Below are 24,320 nucleotides of genomic sequence, written 5' to 3' on the forward strand. Positions count from 1 at the left end.
GAGTCTTTAAAGGCTGGCATAGTCAGCTAGGACAGTGACCACTGAGATCTCTGGGAGGCAAGAAATGTAACACATTAGGCAGAGCAGTGTAAAGTCGGCCATTGAGGGAGCAGGCAGAGGTTGAGTGCCCATTGGAGGGGACCATGTACCTGGCTTCTCCACCGCAGTAAGGATTTGGACTGTTTGTTTCTTTTCCCTTTCTTTGTTTCTTTGTTTCTTTTGTTCCCCCTGGGGATTAGTCTAGGACCTTGCTCATGCTAAGCAAGCGTGTCTTCACGGAGCTGCACTCCCAGCCCTTAGGATTTTGGACTGTGTCACAGTGCGATAAGTACATTGGGAAAAGCTGATTAAGGTTATTTTAACTTCTTCAGATAACCTTATCTTTATTGTTTTATTCTGATTATAAAGCATTATACTTAATGTAAAAGTTTTAAGATTTAAAAACATAACCGAGAATATAACTATTTCTTTATGTGTGGCCACTGTCATTTGAGATATGCCCTTCAGGATTCCCGTGCGCTAACACACACGCATGTACACGCACTTGACAGCACTTTACAGTCAGCTTATGAAGATATGGGGTCGGCTGACTGCTTCCTGTGAGCTTCTCGTGCCTCTGTGGATTGCACTCACTCGTTCATGTCGGACCTGCCACTGCCTACGGCTGAGGAGTACTGCTCAGTGGTCCTGCAACATTTTCTGGATGTTTGAGCTTTGTGTAGACATTCTTGTGCTCTCCCACAGCTTTACGCTGGACACAGTAGCATCCTTGGGTATAGTTGTGTCTTTTTACTGACAGTGTTGCAAAGGTGCGGAAGTGGGATTGTGGGGTCAAAGAGCAAGCACATTTGACGTTTTAATAGTGCTTCATTACTGAGAGGGAGGTGGGTTGTTTTGTTGTTGTTGTTTTGTTTTTGTCATTGTTGTTAAATATAGAGGGAAGGCATGAGGCCATGAAAAGTGTCCATGGTGGGAAGAGTAAAGAATGAGCTGGCTCCTGGCTGTGATCAGAGGGGAGAGCTACCTGCCCATAAGAAGGAGGGGGAGGGTGGGCCAGGTCCTCTGCCTTCCTGTATCCACTGGGCTTGCCTGGTGGCGGCATTCCAAGAATTCTGACTAGGTGGGTGAACTGTCAAAGTCATATTCCTGGGAGCTTAGTAATGCTTCCTTGTCAGAGCTAAGGAGCTGGGATTTTGGAAACCTCTTCTTGCATAGTGAACTCTGGCCCAAATCAGAGAAGACACCCAAGTTAGTCATTATAAATTTTGATGTTTTATACGTTAATTATATATAATGGGTTTTGTTATGCTACTTTTTGTATATGTACACCATGTATTTAGGTCATCTTCGCCCTGTTTACCCTCTTTCCCTCTTCCCCACCAGACCCACTGCCGCTTTTACTTTGTGGTTTCCAGCGCACGTGCTCGCCTTTGACCCAGTGAGTTTCACTATGCTTTGTTTACAGGAGTTTGTTTCCAAGTCATACCCATGGTTATCCCACTGAGAAAGGGCTCCCCATACCTCCTCAGTCCTTATCTGCAATAAAAGTCCTCAGAGATGGGTACCCCAGCTCCTACCAAGGCATGCCCAATCTTAAGGCGTGCCAACACTATCAAAGACACTACACCTCTTGGTCACAGGACGTAGAGAAATCAGTGGAAATCTATGGATCAGTGAGCTCAGTTGCACCCAGAAGTCAATGCCCTCTGTGTCGCCGATTCCTAGCTCTTACAGTCTTTCCGCCCCTTATCTCTGATGTTCTTTATGTCCTGGGAGGGCTGTTACAAATATCCCATTTATGGCCAGGCAGTCAGTGCTCACCACTGACCACTTAGAAAAAGAAGCTTCTCTAGGCAAAGCTAGCTGTAGCCCTAGTGTAAGGGCACAGATACTGCTATTTGGAATGCAGTTTGACAGGTCTATCAGGTCTATTTAGCAAACACAACGGTAGTAGCTCTCTCTCCCCAGCCCTAGGCTTTTGACCGGCCCTGTAGGCCCAGGTGTCAGCTTCCCCAGGGCTAGCAGGTCTCAAGTCCAACCTAATAAAGCAGCTGGTTGCTCCCATAACAAACTTGTTCCTGTTGCTCCTTGTGAGTGAGATTGGCATTGGTGCACAACCACAGGATCCAAGCTGAGAAAGACTACTGAAGGCAGCTTCCCTCTGCAGCCTAGACAGTACCAATGGTTAGCTCACCAGGAGGAGGCTTCTAGTCCAGGTCCACTGACTTAACACTGATTTCTCTATGTCATGTGACGAAGGTATATAGTGTCTTCAGTAATAGGATCTTACCAACTGATTTCAGTGGGCAACCTAGAACAGTGGCGATTACCTCTATTGTTTGGAGTAAGTGTGTCCTCAGGTAGCAACTCACGTGGAAGACCAGCCCTTGTTTTTTGTTTAATAACCTGATGGTTTTTCGTAGCAGTTTTACCTACCTATACAGGGGACCTCTGTCCAAACTTTTCTCACCTCAAGTTTGGTTTTTTTTTTTTTTTAAGATTTATTTATTTATTATAAGTACACTGTAGCTGTCTTCAGACACATCAGAAAAGGGCATCCAATCTCATTAGAGATGGCTGTGAGCCACCATGTGGTTGCTGGGATTTGAACTTAGGACCTCTGGAAAAGCAGTCTGTTCTTAACCGCTGAGCCATCTCTCCAGCCCTCAAGTTTGGTTTTAATCAGCTTATCAACAATCAAGATTTCCTTTTGTTCTTTTTGTTTATTAGTTTTGTTTGACTCCCTCCCCCACTCCCCTCATCTCTCTGCCCTCCTACACCTGCCATCATCGTAAACCTTTAACCTTTCCATTTCTAGTTTTCCCCTTCTACTTTTATGCCTTGGTATTCCCTCCTTCTTTCTTTCTCTCTCCCTCTCTCTCTCTCTCTCTCTCTCTCTCTCTCTCTCTTTCTTCTTTCATTTTCTTTCTTTTAAGCAAAGTGCTTCAAAAGCTTTTCAGGGGCAGGGAGGGAGAAGGGTAGAGATAGATAAGCAGATAATAGATGAATAGATAGATGATAGGCAGGCAGATAGATGACAGAGAGATAGATAGACAGACAGATGGACACAGATGATAGGCAAGCAGGCAGATAGACAGACGGACACAGATGATAGGCAGACATACATACAGACAGCACACACAGTTGACAGGATGCATGTGGGCTCTTCCAGGGAGCGTTGCTTCTAGACAACTTTAACCTTTCTTTCCAATCACCTTGCAAGACCTTGCTTCTCACAGCTTTGTGTCACAGCACTCCGTTGACTTTCTCTTCTAGCTTTCATTATTTTAGTCCCAGCCTCAGATTTCTGACCAGCCTGACCTCTTAGATGGCTTCTTCTAAAGCATCAGTCAGGGCTTGGTTTGAGTGCCTAAGCATCGTCCAGCCATCTGCCGCCCAACCATAGCTGTCCATTCATGTTAAGCCCTCACATGTGTCTTGGTAGCTGTTTTATCTTTTCTGTTCCCAAGTCTACTACAAACTGCATACTAAATAAGTGATAGCCATTTTACTTTTGTAAGCATAGTGCATAGGTAGACGTGGCACATAAAAAGAGCTGCTGGGGACTCGGAGGTTTAGGCCAGCCTGGGTAATTTAGTAGGAATGTGTCTCAAAATAAAAAGGCAAAAAAGAGAGCGAGAGCCGACTTTGTGGGGATCGGTAAAGTGTTTGTCTAAAATTTATGAGGTCCTAGGTTAAACTTTGAGCTGAAAATGTGATGAGGCCATAGTTTAAATCACCAGTACTGAAAGAGAGAATTCGGGGAAGGGAGGGAGAGAGGAGGAGAGAGGGAGAGAGAGAGGAGGGATAAAATGGTAAGGACAAAAGTAGCCATTCCATTAGGAAAGGACCAGCAACTGGAAATGCTTGTTTGACCTTGAACCGAGTAGCAGGATTATTGTTCCATAGGAAAGAGCAACCACAGTCACGTGTGTGAATCCAAAATAGCTCCAATCTTTAAGGTGATGTAGCTACATTCACACACGGTCATTAAAAATGTCAAACAGATACTACGTTGTAGTATATTCTGAGTAGACCTGTCTGACTTTAGCTGCCTCTGGCCTGCTAAGAATTATTGTAAGATTAACATCTCAATTGGGGTTTTCAAAATAAACGAATGAATGAATGAACAACAACAACAACAACAACAACAACAACAATAATAAAATGTATTTGCTGTATCCAGTTGAAAGCCTGGACATGGATACAGCAGTGCTTCTTGGCTCTACGTGGATCTACAGGCTTCTCTTTTTGTGCCCTCGGCTACCCCAGCAGCAAGAAGAGAAAGAGTGACCAGCTACCAACCACCACCTCACCAAGAAAGAGTGGAAAGTTACAAAGCGTGACTAAGTAAAATACCAGGGAAGAAGAGGTACGAGGAGCTGGTTGGCTTCCAAGTTCTCAGACCTCGCATTCAGGGCTGAGAAACGCTATCGTCAGAGGGCTACAAGGGCAATCACTCAGAGTCCCTGTATCACAGGGCCCGTCTTCCGAGAAGGCTGTAGGCATCCAGGACTCTGAAGCATCATCCCTGGCACAGGGCCAGATACTGTGGTACACACCCAAACCCTCCTCCCAAGCTGCCGTTTTCCTCAGAAGAGCCAGGTTACCCAGAGTGCTTAGTTTGCACCCAACCCCTTAGCGAAAGATTGGCAGGAGAGCTCCGTGCCCTGTATCTGAGAAGTTGCCTTTAGGCTACTGGTCGAGCCCCAAGATGCTGGGCTGTTGCTGTACGACTGGCGCCCTAAGTGCTCAGCGATGGCAACTTGTGGGTGGTGGCTGACTGAGCTCAGATCAGCTGAGCTGTTCAGTTTTATTTCTCTGAAATATTAACTTGAGTAAAAAAAAAAAAAGGACCCTTTTAGAAAGAACTTTTTTTTTTTTTTTCCTGGTTCTTTTTTTCCGGAGCTGGGGACCGAACCCAGGGCCTTGCGCTTCCTAGGCAAGCGCTCTACCACTGAGCTAAATCCCCAACCCCTAGAAAGAACTTTTGTTGTCTGAGTCTGTTATTTATTAACTAGTGGCTTAAAATGTTTCCTTGTATCCAAAACTTAGTAGCGAGTTCAGCGGCGAGTGCATGCGAATGGGGTTTGGACGGAGCTCTCTCATTGGAGTTCCCTTCATTTTAGTGGGGCATTTACACACATGTAGATACTTCCTTATTTTCTGCAGTGCAGGCTTGCAACAGCACCCTGCTGTGTTCTGCCGCTGAGCTCCACCCTCAGCCCCGTACTTTCTTAAATTTTGCTGTAACAGGGCATTTAATAAGCTGCTTGTAGCATCATCTCTCTCAACTTAATCGTTTTTTTTTTTTTTTCTTCTCATTTGCAGTATGAATACTTGCTGGGTATTTCCCATCTATAGACACCGAGCTAAACATTGAACACTCTATGGCTCATTCAAAACCAGCTCTGGGACAGGATCATTCCACTTTAGGTGCTAGCGATGAGGCTTAGAGAGGTTGAGTACGCTGTCCAGTTCAGTTAGGAAGTGATAGGTCTGCAGCCTGAGTTCAGATCTGCCTGTCTCTAACAACCAGCCTCATAAAGAGAGCCCGTTCTTTGTGGAGCCTTCAACAGGAAATCACAGAGTGCCTAAGAGCCCGGCACTACCGTTCAGCTATAAATAAGGGGAACACCGTGCCCACAGAGAACTTGGACTCAGTGTGGACTAAGGACTTGCATGACAGGAGACAGTTCAGACGGAAGGTGACAGAATGGTAGAAGTCCCAAAGGCAGTGCATAGAGATTGGAACCCAGAGCCCCTGGGTCAAGGTCCCACAGAGCTTTGCTCTGTGACTTAGACACAGTGTTTGACTTCTCCCTGCCTCTTCAGTAGCACAGAGATAGGGTTGGTACAGATCCCACTAGCTAGGACAGGCGTAGGATGACGTGATCGTGGCCGAAAAGAACTTAGACGTGAAACTTGTGCTAGGATTCCCCAAGGACTCGAATCCAGGGACTCTTTGAGTCGTGGCTACTTTATCTAGGTGGGTGGGAGTGGAGAAGCAGCTGATTTGTGGCCTCAGCAGCATCATGTGATGACGCAGCACTGTCATGTGATGACAAAGCACGTGATGACAAAGCACGTGATGAGGCTCATCGAGGACTGGGAAGTAGAGTGATGTGTGATAGATTCAAGCATCTGTAAGGCTCTCTGTGAAAGGCGTAAGGGAGGGAAGGCGCGCTAACTCATTGTAGAAAATAGAATTTTTTAAATAATTAAAAATCACCTGACTCGCATATTTTGCTTGACTTTTTTTATTCTTACAAAGTCTTAGGTCATATATAGAAGTTTTGTTTCATCTTTGAAAATAACACACTGTGCACTTTCTTGGCAGATGGCGCCTCGCATAGGGGAAAGTTAAAATTCTGGCATCATGTGAGGTTTCCGCCCATTCCCACCCACCGCTGTGCTGGTCTCCAGCCTGCAGAGCTGTGCTGGTCTCCAGCCTGCAGAGGGGTCTACTTGGGAAGGGTGGGACATGGGGCTGAGCAGCTGTGTTTGTAGACATTTCCTGCTGCCTGGTACAGTCCAACTGACAACAGGCAACACGCGCTTTTAAGCTACTTTTCCCCCTTCATTGTGGTAAAATAAATAAAAAATATATATATATCTCCAGCGTCATCGTCCAATTCCATGTTCTTTTCATCTTGCAGACTTTTTTCATCTTGCATCCATTAAACCTGGCTCCTCATGTTCCACTCCCCTGACGACCGCCATTCCATGCCATGTCTCTGTGGAGTTGACCTTTGTGGTACTTGTATAAATGGAGTTATCTGTTTGTCCTTTTATGACTTAGCGGAATGTCCCCAAGATTCTCCCATGGGTTTCCTTCCCCTTATTCTGAGCGGCATCCTGTCATATGCACACATTTTGTCTGTCTGTTCATCTGTCGGTGGAGTTGGGTAACTCAACCAGTCACTGTTTTGTAAATGGTGCCTTGCTCCACATGGTATGGAGATATCTGTTTGAACTTCTGTTTCCAGTTTTGGGGGAACAAACCGGTATCATAGTACAGCTCCCCCATCCCCACTGAAACACATTAAAATTTTTCTGGGTGACTATTCTCTCTCTCTCTCTCTCTCTCTCTCTCTCTCTCTCTCTCTCTCTCTCTCTCCCTCCCTCCCCCTCCCTCCTTCTCTCTCTTTCTCTCCCCCCCTCTTTTTTTTTTTTTTTTTTTTTTTTTTTTTCCCGGAGCTGGGGACCGAACCCAGGGCCTTGCTAGGCAAGCGCTCTACCGCTGAGCTAAATCCCCAACCCTTATTTACATTTCAAATGTTATTCCCTTTCCTGTTTTTCCCCCACCGCCCCAAACATTCCCCTACATTGGGAGGTCCATCCTTAGTAGGAACAAGGGCTTCTCCTTCCACTGTTGCCCAACAAGACCATTGTCATATGCAGCTGGAGCCATGGGTTTGTCCATGTATAGTCTTTGGTTAGTGGTTTAGTCCCTGGGAGCTCTGATTGGTTGGCATTATTGTTCTTATGGGGTTGCAAGCCCCTTCAGCTCTTTCAATCCTTTCTCTAATTCCTCCAATGAGGATCCCATTCTCAGTTCAGTGGTTGGCTGCTAGCATTTGCCTCTGTATTTGACATGCTCTGAATGTGTCTCCCGGGAGAGATCTATATCAGGCTCCTGTCAGCATGCACTTCCTAGCTTCATCAATCTTGTCTAGTTTTGGTGGCTGTATATATATGGGTTATATATGGGGCAGGCTCTGAATGGCCGTTCCTTCAGTCTCTGCTCCAAATTTTGCCTCCATATCCCCTCCTATGTATATTTTTGTTCCCCCTTTTAAGAAGAACTGAAGCATCTGCACTTTGGTCATCCTTCTTCTTGAGCTTCATGTGGTCTGTAGATTGTATCTTGGATAATTCGAGCTTTTGAGCTAATATCCACTTATCAGTGAGTGCATACCATGTGTGTTTTTCTGTGATTGGGTTACCTCACTCAGGATGATATTTTCCAGTTCCATCCATTTGCCTATGAATTTCATGAAATTGTTTTTGATAGCTGAATAGTACTCCATTGTGTAGATTTTCTGTATCCATTCCTCTGTTGAAGGGAATCTGGGTTCTTTCCAGCTTCTGACTATTATAAATAAGGCTTCTATGAATATAGTAGAGCATGTGTATGTATAGTAGAGCTGTATGTTGGAGCATCTTTTGGGTATTTGCCCAGGAGAAGATAGCTGGGTCCTCAGGTAGTGCAATGTCTAATTTTCTGAGGAACCTCCAGAGTGGTCTGGAGGTTGGCAATCCCACCAACAATGGAGGAGTGTTCTTCTTTCTCCACATCCTCAAAGGCATCTGTTGTCCCCTGAGTTTTTTTGTCTTAGCCGTTCTGACTGGTGTGAAGTGGAATCTCAGGGTTGTTTTGATTTGCATTTCCCTGATGACTAAGGATGTTGAACATTTCTTTAGGTACTTCTCAGCCATTCGATGTCCCTCAGCTGAGAATTCTTTGTTTAGCTCTGTACCCCATTTTGTAATAGGGTTATTTGGCTCTTTGGAGTCTAACATCTTGAGTTCTTCGTATATTTTGGATGTTAGCCCTCTATCAGAGACTATTCTCTTAAGTTATTTAGAACTACTCATTTTTGTTATTAAATCGCTGTAATAGCTGTATTCTAAAAGCTTCAAGCACCTAAATATTGCTTTCTTTATAATTACAAAACCAAGAAGTATAACTGATATTGAAGATTTTTGTGATATATCAGGCTCCACAAAAAAAAAAAAAAAAAAATCAAAATCCCTTTGGGGGGAAAAAATAGAGAAAGGTCTTGAGTTGACAGGTCTCTGAAGAATGCACACAGATGGCTGGTAGCAAGTGAAATGTATCAAACACAGCCAGTATACAATGTGTCCTCTGATGGTGCAATTTGAGTAACTTTTTCCCCTGCTAATTCAATTATGAAAAATATAGTATCATTTTTTTTTCCATTTACCCAAATTTAGGATAGAGCTATTTGTAGGTGATTGCTAGGTGTGTTAATGGGGTGGGCACTCAACCTTCGAGATAGTGAGAGAGAAGCTGCTGACCCTTCCCTCCTCTGATTGGTGTCCATTCTTAGGGACTGGACTGCTTCCTGCTCTGTGTGTCCATGACGTATGTTGTGATGGCGTTTACACTCTGTTGTCCTGTGCGGGAAACATTCTTAGTTCTTACAGACTCATAGTTCCTCACAATAAAAACTCAGGAAGTGCTAGAAGGAGTTTTTGGTCATGCTTTTGGTTGCTGTGACTGACGGATTTGAGCCCACTTGATGAAGTCTTGGTAAGGGTGTTGCTCTAGGACCTGCTGAGGTTGTCTTGGTGTGCACTGAGTACCTATAAGCATTCTTTTGTTTATGAATTCTGAAGATGAGAAGTTTTGTTCTATAAGGTTTAAAATAGGGGGATGTGAACTGCCCAGGTTCTTTTGTTGTCCCCTCTCATTTCTACACTCTTATTTTCCTACTCTGGTAGATGGAGCATGGAGTTCTGCCTCAAATGTGGTTTGGGTTTATGGGCAATGGCAACTTGAGCGGTGTCTTTTTTCCTTCCTAGGGCATGTATGGTCACTATGACTGAGTAACTGACAGGCTGGTGACTGGACTGAATCCCACCTGAGCTGCAGCCAGCAGCAGAGCCCACGTGGTGTTCATCAGGAACCCTGGGAGCCATGGGGGACTGAACCCCTCCGATACAGAGCGATAGTGAGCCTTCCAGGATGCGATTAGGAGGCATTTCTGTAACGAGTACCATTTGTCTTTTCTCGAGCCTCAGCTGTTGCAGCCATGATTTACAAACAACTCAAAACCAGCACAATTAAATAACATCACTTTTCAGTTACATAAAACATGTTATCTTAATTTAAAGATGTGTATTGAATGGAGAACATTCGTAGCAGTGTAAATGTCAATCATGTGGACTTCAGTGTTCTCCAAAGTGGCCAGGACAGTTGAAGGATTCACAGGAGCCGATGTTAAAACTTAACGCAAAGTCAGGCATGGCAGTACACGTCTTTACAGTTCTAGGACTCGGGGGTTGGGGAGTGGGGAAGCAGGTGGATTTCTGTGAGAAGCCCTATCTTGAAAAATACAACAAACCAACAGCCACACAAAACCCAATGCAAAGCCACAGCCATCACAGTGTGGCCCTGCAGCAGAGTCTGGGTCCAGAAGTGAAGTCATTGCCTTCATGGCTGGCTGAGTTCTCCACAAGGGCGAAGGGACTCAGGGGTCCCTGGACCAGTGGTGTTGTGTGGAACTGGATTTCCATGGAAGAAAAATGAGGCCGAGTTCCTACCTCACACTTTATGTAAAATTTAACTCAGAGTCAGCCCGTAGTGTAGGAGTCAATAGCTTAAATCTCTCAGAAGAAAACAGACCTTGGATTTCACAGCGGCTTCTTGGTGAAACACAAAGTGCTTTAGCAACACTCAGAGTATACAACAGGTCATTGAATTTCATTAGAAACTTTCATTAGATCCCTTCTCGGTAAGGGATATTACGGAGAAGTGAGACATTTTAGGAATAATAATCAGAAATCATACACACAGCATATCTTTGATATCTACAAAGACAGCCCATTTGGAAAAAAAAAAACCCAGAGAGGTCTTGAGTTGACAGGTCTCTAAAGAGTGCACACAGATGGCGGGTAGCAAGTGAAATGTACCACAGCAGCATTGGTCATTGCAGAGGAGCAAATTCAAGCCTCAGTATTATTTCAAATCTACCTGGATGTCTGCTGTTCCAGAAAAAAAAAAAAAATATCAGCACAGGGAAGACTGAGGGAATGAGGGTGTGAGAACACTCAGCCTGTGAATGGGATTGTGAGACAGCGGCAACTGTGGCAAGCTATTTGGTAGTCCCTCTAAAAGCTAAGAAGTACGGTCTGAACCATCAATTCACGTCCTAGGTTCATACCCAGAAGAAAAGGAGGGACTTGGATGGTCACTAACATCTACTGAGGTATTATCTGTAAGAGTCCAAAGACAGACTCGACCCAAGCATTCACCAGCAGATAACTGAGCAAACAAAACATGGTACATGCGGATAACGGGATCAGTTGTAAGAAGGATCATACGTGGAACTCCGGAACAGTACAGAGTGAAATACTGAGATGGATACTAGACAGTAGAGATGGTTCAGTGGTTAGGAACACTGGCTGCTCTCCCACAGGACCCAGGTTCAATTCCCAGTACCCACACGTAGCTCACAACCATCTCTTAATCTCAGTATCAGGGGATACACTGCCCGCTTCCGGCCCCTATGGGTACTGCAGGCACATGGTGCACAGACACACACACAGGAAAAAAACCACACACATAAAATGATTTTAAAAAGGGCAGACACTTCGTAGTTCCAGGTGCGTGCTGTATGTGGAAGAAAGCAAGCGAATCGAAACAGAAAAATGTTAGAGATTGTCAGGCAGAGGGACGGGGAGTTGGGAGTTGTTGCTTCATGATTATAGAATCTGAGGTGATTGATTTGGTAATAGTGATGATGATCAACACTGGGAACACTCATTGCTACTACAAGGTCTGCTGGAAACTGGCTAACATCAGGGGATGGGTGTATATGTGACTGCTAGAAAATGTATGTTGGTAAAGGAACCAAAGACTTTAGTATGTATCTCTGAGTTCATAACACGCTGTGGCGTTGTCCGTAAAGCATTAACCAGCCATGTGGGCTGTTGAACGAACCACATGGCGGTGTTCTCAGCTTTTCTGAAGCACATCTGTTGGGCTTCAGTGATGAGTTACTGGGGAGAGGTGTGGTGACAAGGTGTGTCAAAATTGACACTAAACAGAGTGTGCAAAGATCGTGCCCACTGGAGCTCTTCTTGCTGCTGTTTGTGGATGAAAGACGTCTTCAGAATTTTTCTCTTGGACTAAAACCAGAAAGGACAGAAGCTCCCTCTCCATTTTTTTTCTACTCTGGAATGCCTTGTAGTCCTGGCTAGGGAGTTTGGTGACAGGGAAATGGGTAGAGTGAGAAGGAACTTGACTCTTTCCCTTTTTGCAAGTGTTTGCCAACTGTTCGCAGAATACTGAGTGAGAGAGACACTGCCAGGTCTCCTTTGTGCATGTATGGTTCCCTGTGGCCCAGGGCAGGTTTCTTATATAAGTAACTACACTCATTAGGAAGACTTACAGGGCGCTGGGAGCTCCTCCTGCTTTTCTGTCACTGTAATTAAACACCCCAAACAGAAGCAGGAGAGGATGGGATTAATTCGAACATACAGTTTGTATAGTTCACCATGGAGGAAGGCTGGGGCAGGAACTCAGGACAGGAACTGAAGCATATGTCATGGGGAAGTGCTGCTTACTGGTAGGCTCTCCTTGGTTTTCCCAGTTTACTTTCTAATACACCCCAGGCACCTCAGGGCTGCCTGCCCAGGGATGGAACCACCCACTGGGGGCTGGGCTTTCCCACATCAATCATCAGTAAAGAAAATGCCCCACAGAAAATTAAGATTTTTCTTATCAGCTGACTCTAGTTTGTGTCAAGTTGGAAAAACAAACAAACAAACAAAAAAACAAAACAAAGCCAAAAAACTAACCAGTACAACTGACTGCTTGACAGCTTGACACACAAATATATCACTCTTAAAGTATGGTCTTCCTTTCTTGTCCACCCAAAGATGTCATGTTAATATTACAGTATTAAAAAAAAAATAATCAAAAGTTTGACAGTGCCACAGTCTTTAAAGGAAAACGCAACACTTTAAAAAAGTTCAGTCTCTTTAAAACGTCCAAAGTCTCTCAAATCTTTCTAAACATACAAAGTATCTTAACTGTGGGCTCCAGTAGAATAAATAATTTACATTCTTCTTATCTCAAGAGGGACGTGCATAGCCACAGTCTGAACAAAGTAAAAGCTAACTAAATTGAATCCTGCAGCTAAATGCCTTGCATCTGGGGCTCACTCGTGATCTTCTGGACCCAGAGTGCTTGGGTAGCTGCACCTGCTGGGCCCTGCCATGCACAGCTCACACAGCACACCTCATAGGCTCCAGCAGGCTCCTCTCCATAGCTGCCGCTGTCCTTGGTGGTCATCCAACAGTCCTAGCATCTCTAATAGGCTGTGGTACACATAGGCCACACCTTCACCTGTGGCCTGCTGGCCTCTGTGAGAGAGACTGACCCTGCCACCTGGTGCTAAGCCTCAGCTATTATTCTCCAAGACCCTCTGTCCCGGGGTCTCCACTGCAACTGAGGTTACATCTCCACCAGTGGCCTCTCCTGGCCCAGCTGCTCTCCATGACCCTTTTGTGCTTTCAAAGCCAGTATCATGTAGAAGTGGTAATGGTTAGGTGACTTACACAGGACTTAAATCAGCTGCCAGCTTCCGATGCTACTTTAGCTCCCTCTGGACACAGCTGCTGTGTGCTGACTCTGAGGAGCGCTTCTAGAAGATGACCCCACCTGACTCTGAGGAACACTCCCAGAAGATGACCCCAGAGATACTGGTCTCTTCTTAATCACAACTGATTCCTCAGCTCCAGCTGACTGGGCACACATACTCTTAACTCACCACAGGACTTGAACAACCCTGATCAAAGTCTTTCAAGTTCACTCTGGATGTCACAAGCCAGGCCTCCGCCTTCTGCACTGCTTTCTCTGAGCTTTATCTTCCACGTTCCCATAGCAGCTCAGTAGACTCTGGTCACTTGATGACTTTTCCAGCCCAACGTTCCAGATGGCTTTTATAGTTGTTGTGTCCAAAACAACCCTGACAAAACCTCACCACTACGGCTCCACTATTAATGCTTTTCCCAGTTATCGCTCTGAGCAACGCTATTTTAAAATCCTGTGGTAACTATCTGTAGCCTGCAACCTCCTGATAGTTTGAGAGATGGCAGTCACTTGTCACCAGAGTACAGTAGACACTGTTAAACAGAGACCAGAGAATGAGACTTGGAGGCTGGAGCTCAAGTGTGAAGGGTGGTGTGGGATGGATAGGTGTTACTCTGTTTCTACCTAGCCATATGCTGGCATAGCTTTTGGCTGATACTTTTGATTGATATTTACAATGCTACCTTAATTTCTTATCAACTCACCTTTAACAGGGTATCCATAGCAACCCAGAGGACAGAAAATGGTGTGTCTAAAAGATGTACAATTTTGGAATCAGACCGATGCAGAATTCCGTAGTTTTACTTTTAGCTGTTGATTTGAGGCGACTGACAACCTTAAATTATTATTCATGATCTGAGGGAACAAGGAAAAAATAGGGATAAATCTGATCAAACTTTTGGGAACACCAGGCACAGATTAGTATGCTCTGTAATCTTGCATTTCCATTTTTCCACATTATTGAGTTTGCATATGCAAACTTAATTTGTATTTACATAATTGTTCAATTTAATTATTAAATTATTGCCTGCATGCATGTTTGTGTACCATGTTTGTTCCTGGTTCCCTTGGAGGCCAGAAGAGGGCACTGGATCCCCCCAGTACTTGAGTCACAGATGTGAGTGTTGGGAATTGAACCCAGGGAGCCTGGAAGGTCAACCAGTACTTTTAACTATCAAGCCATCTCGCCAGCCCCTCAATTTTTTTCTTTTATACTGTCACTCCTATCTTTGCATGGCCCTGCCATATCACCAGGGAGATGGCTATCGCCAGCTTGGGACAAATATGCTGATAGTAAGCAGGACTCAGCAGGTAGCTTTAGGACTTGAGCCCTGTTGGGGCCCCTAGTCCAGGCCCTTTGCACTTGGCTTTGTCATTGTTACTCTTTTTCTCCAGTGCTGGGTGTTGAACTTGGAGCCTCGCATATGCTAGGCAAGTGCTTTATGCCGGAGCTAAACCTTCAGCTCTGGCCAGGCTTTACCAGTTGTCTGATTTGTTTACTGTGATTTTGATCATTTTAGTGGCAACCAGTTACCTTGAAGAATGAGTCAGCTAGACCGAGCTCATGCCCATGCTAGTGCAGTACATTAGATACATTGTCTCCCTTCTAATTACCTTTATTCCAGAGTTCTACTTAACACTACTTTGTCCCCACCCCCAGCCCCCACCCCCTTGGATTTCCTGGGTTTCGTGTTTTCTGATAGAGAACATGTCTCTGAGCTATCATATGGTAAATAGATAGTGACCGTTTATTGGCTACTTTGTATCTCAATCTCCGTCACTGTTGCAGTGTGTGTTACATCTGTTTCATAATCTGGGTCGTAAACTTGAGTCACTCCCTTTTAATTGGTACCTAAGCAACCACATGACTGTCACTTTTTTGGTGAGGCTGCCAATGTCATTTTATTAACTGGTTAATATGGCCAAATCTCGACGCTGCTTTATCGGACCTTGGTTTTACAGTGCTGAGTAAGGCAGACTTAGCGCCACCTAACTAGATTGATAAAGTTTTAAAATACGCTCACTTCCTTCCGTTTAAACTAATTGGTAGGTGTCTGATTTAATGTGAAATTTATTAAAAAGTGGGTATTTATAAGGTTCTTTTGATCTAAACATTCAGTTTTGTGATTTTTATTCATAGTAAGCCAGCTGATAATATCTTTTTTTACATTTATAATTTTATTTTATGTGTGTGAGCGTTTTTGACTCCTTGTATGTGTACCATAAACATCCCTAGTGCCTATGGAGGTCAGAAGTGGGCATCAGATCCCCTGGAACGAGAGTTACAGAGGGTTCTGGATCACTGCATGGGTGCTGGGGATTGAATTTGGGTCTTCCGCAAGAGCAGTCAGAACTCTTAACTGCAGAGCCGTCTCTCAGCCCCTAGTTGACATTCCTACAGTTCTCTCTAAACCTGTGTAGCCTATGACTTACAGATGATTCTGAAGTTAGCATCAGTTATGTCTTGAAAAGGGGCCTCAGTCTCCTGAGGGCTTTAAACCAAGGTTTGGCAGAAGGTACAGCAGGTGGTACATTGGGGTGATCTGGTGTTCAGTTGCCCATTCACTGCACCTCTGCACAGAACACCACTGATGTGTCAAGACTTCAGTTTGCACCTAGAGCACGTTAGTTAGCCTTTGAGACGGGCAACACAGACATACTCAGGACTTTATGTTCCAAGTTTTGAAATTAAGAGAACTGATGTTAGTGTTCAAAGTAGTACTCTTACTTCTTAATACAGGACTTTATGGCGGTACTGAAGACACCTTCCAAAACCTATTAAGTAAATGTATTATTTTAAATAGAACATGTTTGCTTTTTCCAAAGTATCCTCCCCCACATTCTAATGTTTTAATAAATGCTCAGTTTTTCACCTTAATTTTAAAACTAATTTTTTTTTTGCCAAAAAAAATTATTTTTTCCCTATTTGCTTTAGGTTATCAGAAATGAGAGTTCCAAAGACTTCCTGTGCCCCCTGAGTGGGGGAAGATTAATTATGATTAATGCATTAGCACCATGTGTCACCTACTTCTCAGCTGTGTTAGATCCTGGGAAAATAGCTGTGTCTCTATCCTGCCCCCGTGGTATGCCAGTAAAGTCATTTGTTGTTTTTATTTACTCAAATTCAGTTTTTCTTCTGCGTTGACATCAGCTGCTACTATGTTCATTTTTCCTTATGAGAAGAGCTAGAACTCTAAGCAGTTCTGTGCTTTCACAGGCCCAGTCCTCTGCACCCATGTCTGAGATTTAACAGGGCCCCTGGGTCCCATAACTTGTTTCCTCTGTCTGTGTTATCAGTGCCTTGTTACCAATGCCTGCTTAAGTCTGTCTGCCTGGGCAGGGCAGAAGGAAAGGAACAAAAGGCAGCATACTGCGCTTTAGACCTCAGATACATAATAGATAAATTGTATATCTCATCTTGTAGGAATTTAGATAAGATGGCAAACAGAGTGACGCCATCTGGTTTATAGTGGTCTTATAAAAATACACCCAAGTATGATGCTTTATTAACTTTAATGAAGCAATAGACCATAAATACCACGTTTGCACGATATTTGCTATCTCTACAGTTAATGCTGTAGAAAGGTTAGGTCTTTAATTCTTGGTGTGAGCCAAGCTGTACTCCAGCAGTGGGGAACTTCTCACAGCCTGGTGTACTGACGGTCATGTGTTAGGACAGTTGTTCTCGACCTTCCTGATGCCACGACCCTTCAATACAGTTCCTCGTGTCGTGTTGACCCCCCAACCATAAAATTATTTTCATGGCTACTTTATAACTGTAATTTTCTACTGTTAGGAATCATAATGTAACTATCTGATACACAGGGTATCTGGTACAAGACCCCAAAGGGGTCGAGACACGGGTTAAGAACCACTGTTTTAGGACGCTGTGAGGGTGGTCTCAGGAATGTAATTATTTTGTTCTTTGGCTGTTGACATACTCTGCTGTTGTGACCCTACTCTCTACACTTAACTGGCCGTATGGAAATTGTAGGCCTCCTTGGCTAGTCAGAGGCACCCATCTTGATGGTCATCTTTGGGAGCTGCCTTCAAGCTGTCTCTCTTCCATTTCCCATTTCTTCTCTGGTACTTATGTAGAGGATCCTCTGAAGGACTCTTCAGGAGAGGCCACTTCTACTGGGCTTTCTCTTCAGGGCATAGGGATGCTAGCATGTGAGTTACGTGTATAAACCTGTAATTCTGGGCTGGAGAGATGGCTCAGTGGTTAAGAGCACTGACTGCTCTTCCAGAGGTCCTGAGTTCAATTCCCAGCAACAGCATGGTGGCTCACAACATCTGTCATGGGATCCGATGCCCCTCTTCCGGTGTGCCTGAAGATGGCTACAGTGTACTTATATATAATAAATAAATAAGTCGTTAAAAAAAATCTGTAACTCCAATACTGGGATTTTTTTTTAAACAAGGTTCAAGTCCTAAAGTGCTGTGGCAGAGATGAGCTGTCTGAACTTTTGGCTAATAAGTTGGCTTTGTAAACAATCTTTACATCTCTAAGGAACCTCCCCAGGCAAGCTGAGGTATTCTTTATTTTTTTTAGGTACTGGAAAGAGGAATTTTTTTTTTTTTGCATCAATAGGAACCAGCCATTTCAAGAAATCAGATGTGTCGTGACTTATAAAATTCATTCTGTTATTACGGGTAACGTTAAAGGCCGTTCCTAGCTGTTGTGTCGGGACCATCTGAGGATGCGTGCTCCTGCTGCTCGTTACGTGTACCTCCGTTCTCTTTACATCCTAACCTGTCGTTTCTGCATGTCAGTGGCTTCTTGAGGTGATGTGGCCCTGTCCACACACGAGAACATCTATTTAAACCTCCTCAAACAGTTGGTGTTTTTTTTTCAGCGAACTTAACTATTTAATGCCTCTTTAAGGGTGTTTATTTTTCTGTAAAACCAAAGTTACACAATTACGTAGTGATTCCGAGTATAAGCCAACGCTTTCTTGTTATTTGAACTTTCTGACTTTTTTAAGTGCTCAAGAATGAACAAGGCAAGTTCTCTACTGCCGATCGACCTCCAGCAAACAACAGTTCCTTTACGGAGCTCTTCACTTCGAGCTTCTGTAGAGTTATTTGATCCAGAGTGTATATGATTGGTTTGCTCTCTTGGGGTCCATCACACTGGGCTGTCATTTCATTCATGACAGGGTCTTGATGCCAACACAGGGGTTGGTGTGGCAGAATGACCCACCTCCTGAATGAACATTGGCTCCTTCACCTCACCCAACACAGCAGTCACCTAATACCAAGGCCAGCGGACTCCCCCAGCTGCTGATCTTTTGACCTCTGGCTCATCTGGACTGAGATTTGTATTCATAATATATCCTGGATCCCTAAAACTTAGTTAGTCCAAGAAAAATGTAAAATAGTTCACTGATGACTTCTAATATAGACTGTGTTCATACTATTCAAATGCATTCAAATTTTTGATGTCTTCTACGGATTAAATTATACCATTATAAAAGAGTTCACTGGTCATTTTTAATATGGGCCATGCATTAAAATGTTAATGTAGTATTGGTTAAATTATGTTATTATAATTAGCTTCACTTGTTTGTCATTAGCTGAAAGTATCCACTGGACATTTTTACTTGGCTCCCATTAAATGTCTGTCAGATACTGCTCCTCAGTATATCTTAAGACAGAAACTGCCCTCGCTTACCTCCTCACCAGTTCCCCCGAGAGACCTCAGGATAATGACTTCCTTAGCCTCACTACAACATTTAATTGCAGTGGAGAGGTTAGTAATTTTCCATGCTAGACGCAGCCTAGAGTGTTTTGAGACCTGGCCACATACATGAAATAGTAGCTGAGGATCTGGTAGTTCGTGGGGAGCTCACCCTGCAGAGGAGCGTCAGGTGCTGAGGCACCTCTCTCCCGTCGCCGTGTGCACCCCGGGGAGTTTGTGGTTTACTTTACGTATTTACTGTTTATTTGCAGTGCTGGAAAACTTCGACCAGACCATAGTCTGCTCCACCTTTGGGTCACTGGAGAGCCAGGAGGACTTCCGCACTCCAGAGTTTGTAAGTACCCCATCTTAAAGTTTTTAATGTGTCACTAAGGTCTTCTTTGAAAAGCAAATTCTATTCTTCAGTGGTTCGATCTGCCACAGACCCCTCAGTGACTACTGAGACTTTGGTCATCGCTGAGGCAAAGGTACCTTGAGTGTCCCAGCATCGTGCACTCTGGGTTTGATTTTGCACTGTGTATGTGACAGGAACGCAGTCGGTAGTAAAAGAATGAGGAGATGTTTGCAGAATTTCCCGCTTTGTTGCCTGATTTCGGTTGCTGTTGGTTTCTGCTCTCTGTAACCTTGGAAATGAGTCATGACTGAGCACAGACAATGCTCTGGCCAGAGCGGTTATTCATAGTGAAACGGCCTGTTTCTGGTTTCCTTCGAGAACCTTCAGTAATGCGACCCCGGTAGGACTAAGAATATCTTACTGGTTATTTCTACCAAGAGGGAAACTAATGTTCCCACTCAGTCAGACATTGAAGATTAGCCATGGCTCCTACCCTCAAGGAATTAAAAATCGTATTAGATGCCACTGTGATTTTATTAGTGCCTTGTTTAAAGAAAATTAAGTATGTAGGATGCCTTGCAGAATGTCTTTCAAAGCAGATTTTGTATTAGTCTCCTAAAGTGCTCATCTCTCTGACTCATGCCTTATTAAGGCACCGGAGAATCAGGGAAGCACGGCGGCCTTCATCGGATTTGCCCAGTTTTCTCCTTACTGTGAATGACTTGTCTACCATTTGTGTTGGCAACGAAAACGTGTGTGTCTGTGTTTATGCGTGTGTGTCTGTGTGAGAGTGTGTCTCTGTGTGTGTGTGCACGTGCACACACACGCTCATGCTTGCATGTGCATGTGTGCCTTTGTATCTCTGTGTCTATGTGTATATGTATATATATATTTTAAATATATATATATATTTTTGAGAGTTTATTTTTGAAGTGTGATGATACACCTTTACCACTCCAGTAGTTGGCAGAGTGTGACTGCAATACTGATTCTATGAGTGTGTCTCTCTCTCTCTCTCTCTCTCTCTCTCTCTGTGTGTGTGTGTGTGTGTGTGTGTGTGTTATCCACTCGATTGAGCCACTAGTATAGACCTCGCACAGTGCTCTGGACTGAGAAGGATTGCGCATAAAACTGTACCCACAATGCCGTTTCATTTCAGAGCAGAGCTCCTGCAATATCCCTGCAGATGACCTGCTGGGAAAAGCACTTGGTAGTAACACAGAGACCTGGCATTCAGTGACTCCTGTTACAGTCAGTGTGAGCGTCAGTGAGGGAGAACTGAGTGCACCCAGTAGTTCCCGTCTGGAAGGGCAGCTTGATGCAAAGGCAGGCGATACTGATACAGACTGAGGGAGCCACTCCACTCTTACCCTTCCGAGCGGATTTTAATCGAAACTTTGTAAGGACCATAACTGACGTAACGAGCAGCAAGGTGTTGGCGTGCCTGGAAAACATACATACTTTACACCCATTCTCTGCGTGGAAATGAAAGTTTTCTCGGCAGCTTCGAGTGTATGGAGGTGCTGGTGCTTGGCTCGCCCCAGCAGCATCTGCACAAAGAGTCAGAGTGGGTAGTGCAGATGAACCCTCCTCCTTCAGCAGCAGCGCTAGTTTCTTTCATGTTTTTCATTCTCAAAGCTCTAAGACTAGTTAGTGTAAGATCAATGATCACAGAGTCCAGAGTCACCAAGGGCAGTTGCCTTGGAGAGACCTATTTATTTCAACCATAGTTCTTTTTTTTTTTTTTACTGTTAGGCCTTCAGAATTCCTGCAGGTCATTTTATTAGGCTATACTGTTGATAACAATATAGATGATTGCCCTGTACGTGTACCTGACAGCATAGCTCTGTGTCCCTGTGTATTGGTTCGTTTTTTGCCAACTTGACCGAACACAAGACACGCCCACAGAGAGAGAATCTCAGTTGAGGAATCAATGGCCTTCATCAGATTAGTCTCCAGCCATGTCTGTAAGGCATTTTCGTAATCGCTAGTTGATGCAGGAGGATCACAGGCTGCTGTGTGCAGGGACCTCCCTAGGCAGGTGGGCATGGGTTGTAGAAGAAAGAGAGCCAAACAGGCCAGTCAGTTGGGCTCTGCTTCAGTTCCTGCCTTAAGTGTCCTGTCCTGGCTTCCCTCAGTGAGGAAGTTTGACCTGAACATGTGAGCTAAGATAAACCCTTTGCTTCCTAGGTTGTTTTTGATGAGCATTTTGTCAAGTGACAGAAAGCCTGGTTACTGTCTTTCTCTAATGACACCTGCTTACAATGCTCAGGGAGCAATTAGTTTTAAAAATGTACTTAAAAATTTGTTCTTTGAGAATTTCATATATATATATATGCATAGTATAAATATCATATTCTTGAATATTATATGTATGTGTATGTATGTATACATGTGTGTATATATCATATGCCTATATATTATATGTATACATGTATATATGTATGTGTATATGTATGTATGTCTGTATATGTATGTATATATGATGTATGTTTGAATGTACATATGTATGTTTGTTTGTATATGTGTTTATGCATATATCATATTCTTGAGTATTATATGTGTGTATATATATGTGTGTATATATCTGTATGTATATATCTGTATATATATCATACGTATGCTGTATGTATGTGTGTATATGTGATCATATGTATGTATATACCATGCTTGAATATTATATGTATATAGGTGTATATATATGCATGCATATAGCATGTATATATCATATGTCTATATGTTATATGTATGTATATATGTTTGTATGTATATTTTAAATTTGATCATATCTACATTCTACTCCTCCCCACCATCTCCCTGACTTACCACCACCATATCTCCCTCCTCCTTCCCCTAACCTGTTGAGTACAGTTAGTGCTTTTCATATGGACATGGGTGTAGGGCCTTCAGCCAGAGCATGGACAACTGGGCAGGGCACATCCCTGAGGGAAATGGACTCCCCCTCAGGCCACGGCCAGCTGCTAACAGCTCCTCTGCTGGCGTGGGGCGTTGGGAAGGAATACTTTGTGTTCCCACGCCACACCTGTTTGTGATGCTCTCGACTCGTCAGTTCTTGCGAAGCCTGTAAATAGCTGCTGCTGTTTTCTTCCCAGCACCACTGTTGCCAGCACTCCTGGCCTCATAATAAACATAACTACCATGTGCTGTCTCTGTGGTAAGCAAACCGGCCATAGAAGGAGGTCCCTTGAGAACAGGGCACCCCAGGGAACTACACTGTGATATTTAAGAGAAGCCTTCTATGCAGGCGAGGCCAGGACAGTAGGTAAGTTGATGGGAACCAGATTGTTACATTGGGGCCAATACTGGTGGGGGCCAGAGGGCCCAGTGGCAAAGCAAAGTCCCGGACAATGCTAGATAAAAATAAAAGAAGTTGGGAAAACTAGTTTTCTAATTATTTTTCCATCGGGCCTTTCGGAGGATCCCTTGCCATCTGCCAACTGTGTTAATTGAGTAGATTGACAGCCCCGTCAGCTGCCTGGGGCCTATAGACAGTAGCAGCTCCACGGCCTTCCATTCTTCTCCCCTGCAGCTTTGGGTGGCTGCCTCGCTTGCCCAGGTGTCCGTTCTGGCTCTCTCGCCCCCTTTGTAGATGGGAGCTATGGAGGTAGCCAGAACGCTAGAGTGTTAACGAGGTGACCAGAGATGCAGATGTGTTCTTGTTGTGTCAGAGTGGTAGGAGCAGGAAATGACATCTCATCCCTGTGAGGTGGGGCAGATGTGCCGGCGGGAGTCAGTATGAAAAGGATGTGGTAACTGTGGTTTACTGAGACACTTGGTAATCTTGTACGGTAGGGCGCCATTTCAGTCTTGGTGCAGTTTTGCTTAAGTACAATAAAAACAGTTAACATTGTATTACGAATGTTTTCCCAATTAGTGCTCTCTTTAAAAACCAAACCTGTTGGGGCTGGAGAGAAGAGCCCTGACTGCTCTTCCAGAGGTCCTGAGTTCAAATCCCAGCAAGCACATGGTGGCTCACAACCATCTGTAATGGGATCTGATGCCCTCTTCTGGTGGGACAGTATACCTACATAAAACAAATAAACAAATCTGTAAAGAAACAAAGAAGCAAACGAACGTGTTACTGTTGATATTGGGAGGTGGAGATCAGAGGACATCTTCGTGGAGGACACCTTTCTCTCCACCCTTGTGTTGGGTTCTAGGGAGTGAACCCAGGTGGTCAGGATTTCATGTCAGACAGCAAGAAGCCGCCCATCTTGCAGGGGCCTTCCGTGCTGTTTTATTTCTCTCAGTATGATCTGTTCTCTTCTACCAGTGAAGCCTGACTCATCACGTTGCAGTTTCTAAAGCAGTTCCTGGTCAGGAGGGAGACCGTGGCTGTGTGACTGATGCCTGTCGTTTGGAGCATGGTTAGGAATCGACATGGAAGATTCTGATTCTGGGGCAGGGTATGGGGAAAGTGGTACTGGGAAGTGGGTGCCTGAGCCTCAGATCATCTAGAAGAGGTCAGACATAGAAGTAGAGGGTAGATGAGATGACTAAGAAGGTGAGGGCATCAGCCTCTAAGCCAGGTAACCTGAGTTGGATCCCTAAACCCCAGGTCGGAGGAGGAGAGAAATAAGTTCGTTCTCTCTCTCTCTCTCTCTCTCTCTCTCTCTCTCTCTCTCTCTCTCTCTCTCTCTTTTCTCTCCTCTCTCTCTCTTCTCTCTCCTCTCTCTCTCTTTTCTCTCTCCTCTCTCTCTCTTTCTCTCTCTCTCCCTTCCTCCCTCTCTCTCTCTCTCTCTCTCTCTCTCTCTCTCTCTCTCTCTCTCTCTCTCTCTCTCCTCTCTCTCTTTCTCTCTCTTCTCTCTCTCTCCCTCCTCCTCTCTCTCTCCTCTCTCTCTTCTCTCCTTTCTCTCTCTCTCTCTCTCTCTCTCTCTCTCTCTTCTCTCTCTCTCTCTCTCTCTCTCTCTCTC

The 24,320-nt window shown here is 44.3% G+C and overlaps 1 protein-coding gene across 4 annotated transcripts in view; it reads left to right on the forward strand.

The window, feature by feature from the left end:
• Nucleotides 1-24,320, forward strand: part of Ano6 (anoctamin 6) — a 180,495-nt gene that overhangs the window by 54,872 nt on the left and 101,303 nt on the right. For 3 of the 4 annotated variants that reach the window (XM_032885493.1, XM_032885498.1, XM_032885496.1), the window contains one exon: nucleotides 19,304-19,386. The exons of the other annotated variant lie outside the window; for it this stretch is intronic. In XM_032885493.1, coding sequence (XP_032741384.1) covers nucleotides 19,304-19,386 — 83 coding nt within the window. The remainder of the gene's footprint in view (nucleotides 1-19,303; nucleotides 19,387-24,320) is intronic. 4 annotated transcript variants of the gene reach the window in all.

The sequence above is a fragment of the Rattus rattus genome, chromosome 1, assembly GCF_011064425.1.
Source record: "Rattus rattus isolate New Zealand chromosome 1, Rrattus_CSIRO_v1, whole genome shotgun sequence".
NCBI classification, from domain to species: Eukaryota; Metazoa; Chordata; class Mammalia; order Rodentia; family Muridae; genus Rattus; species Rattus rattus.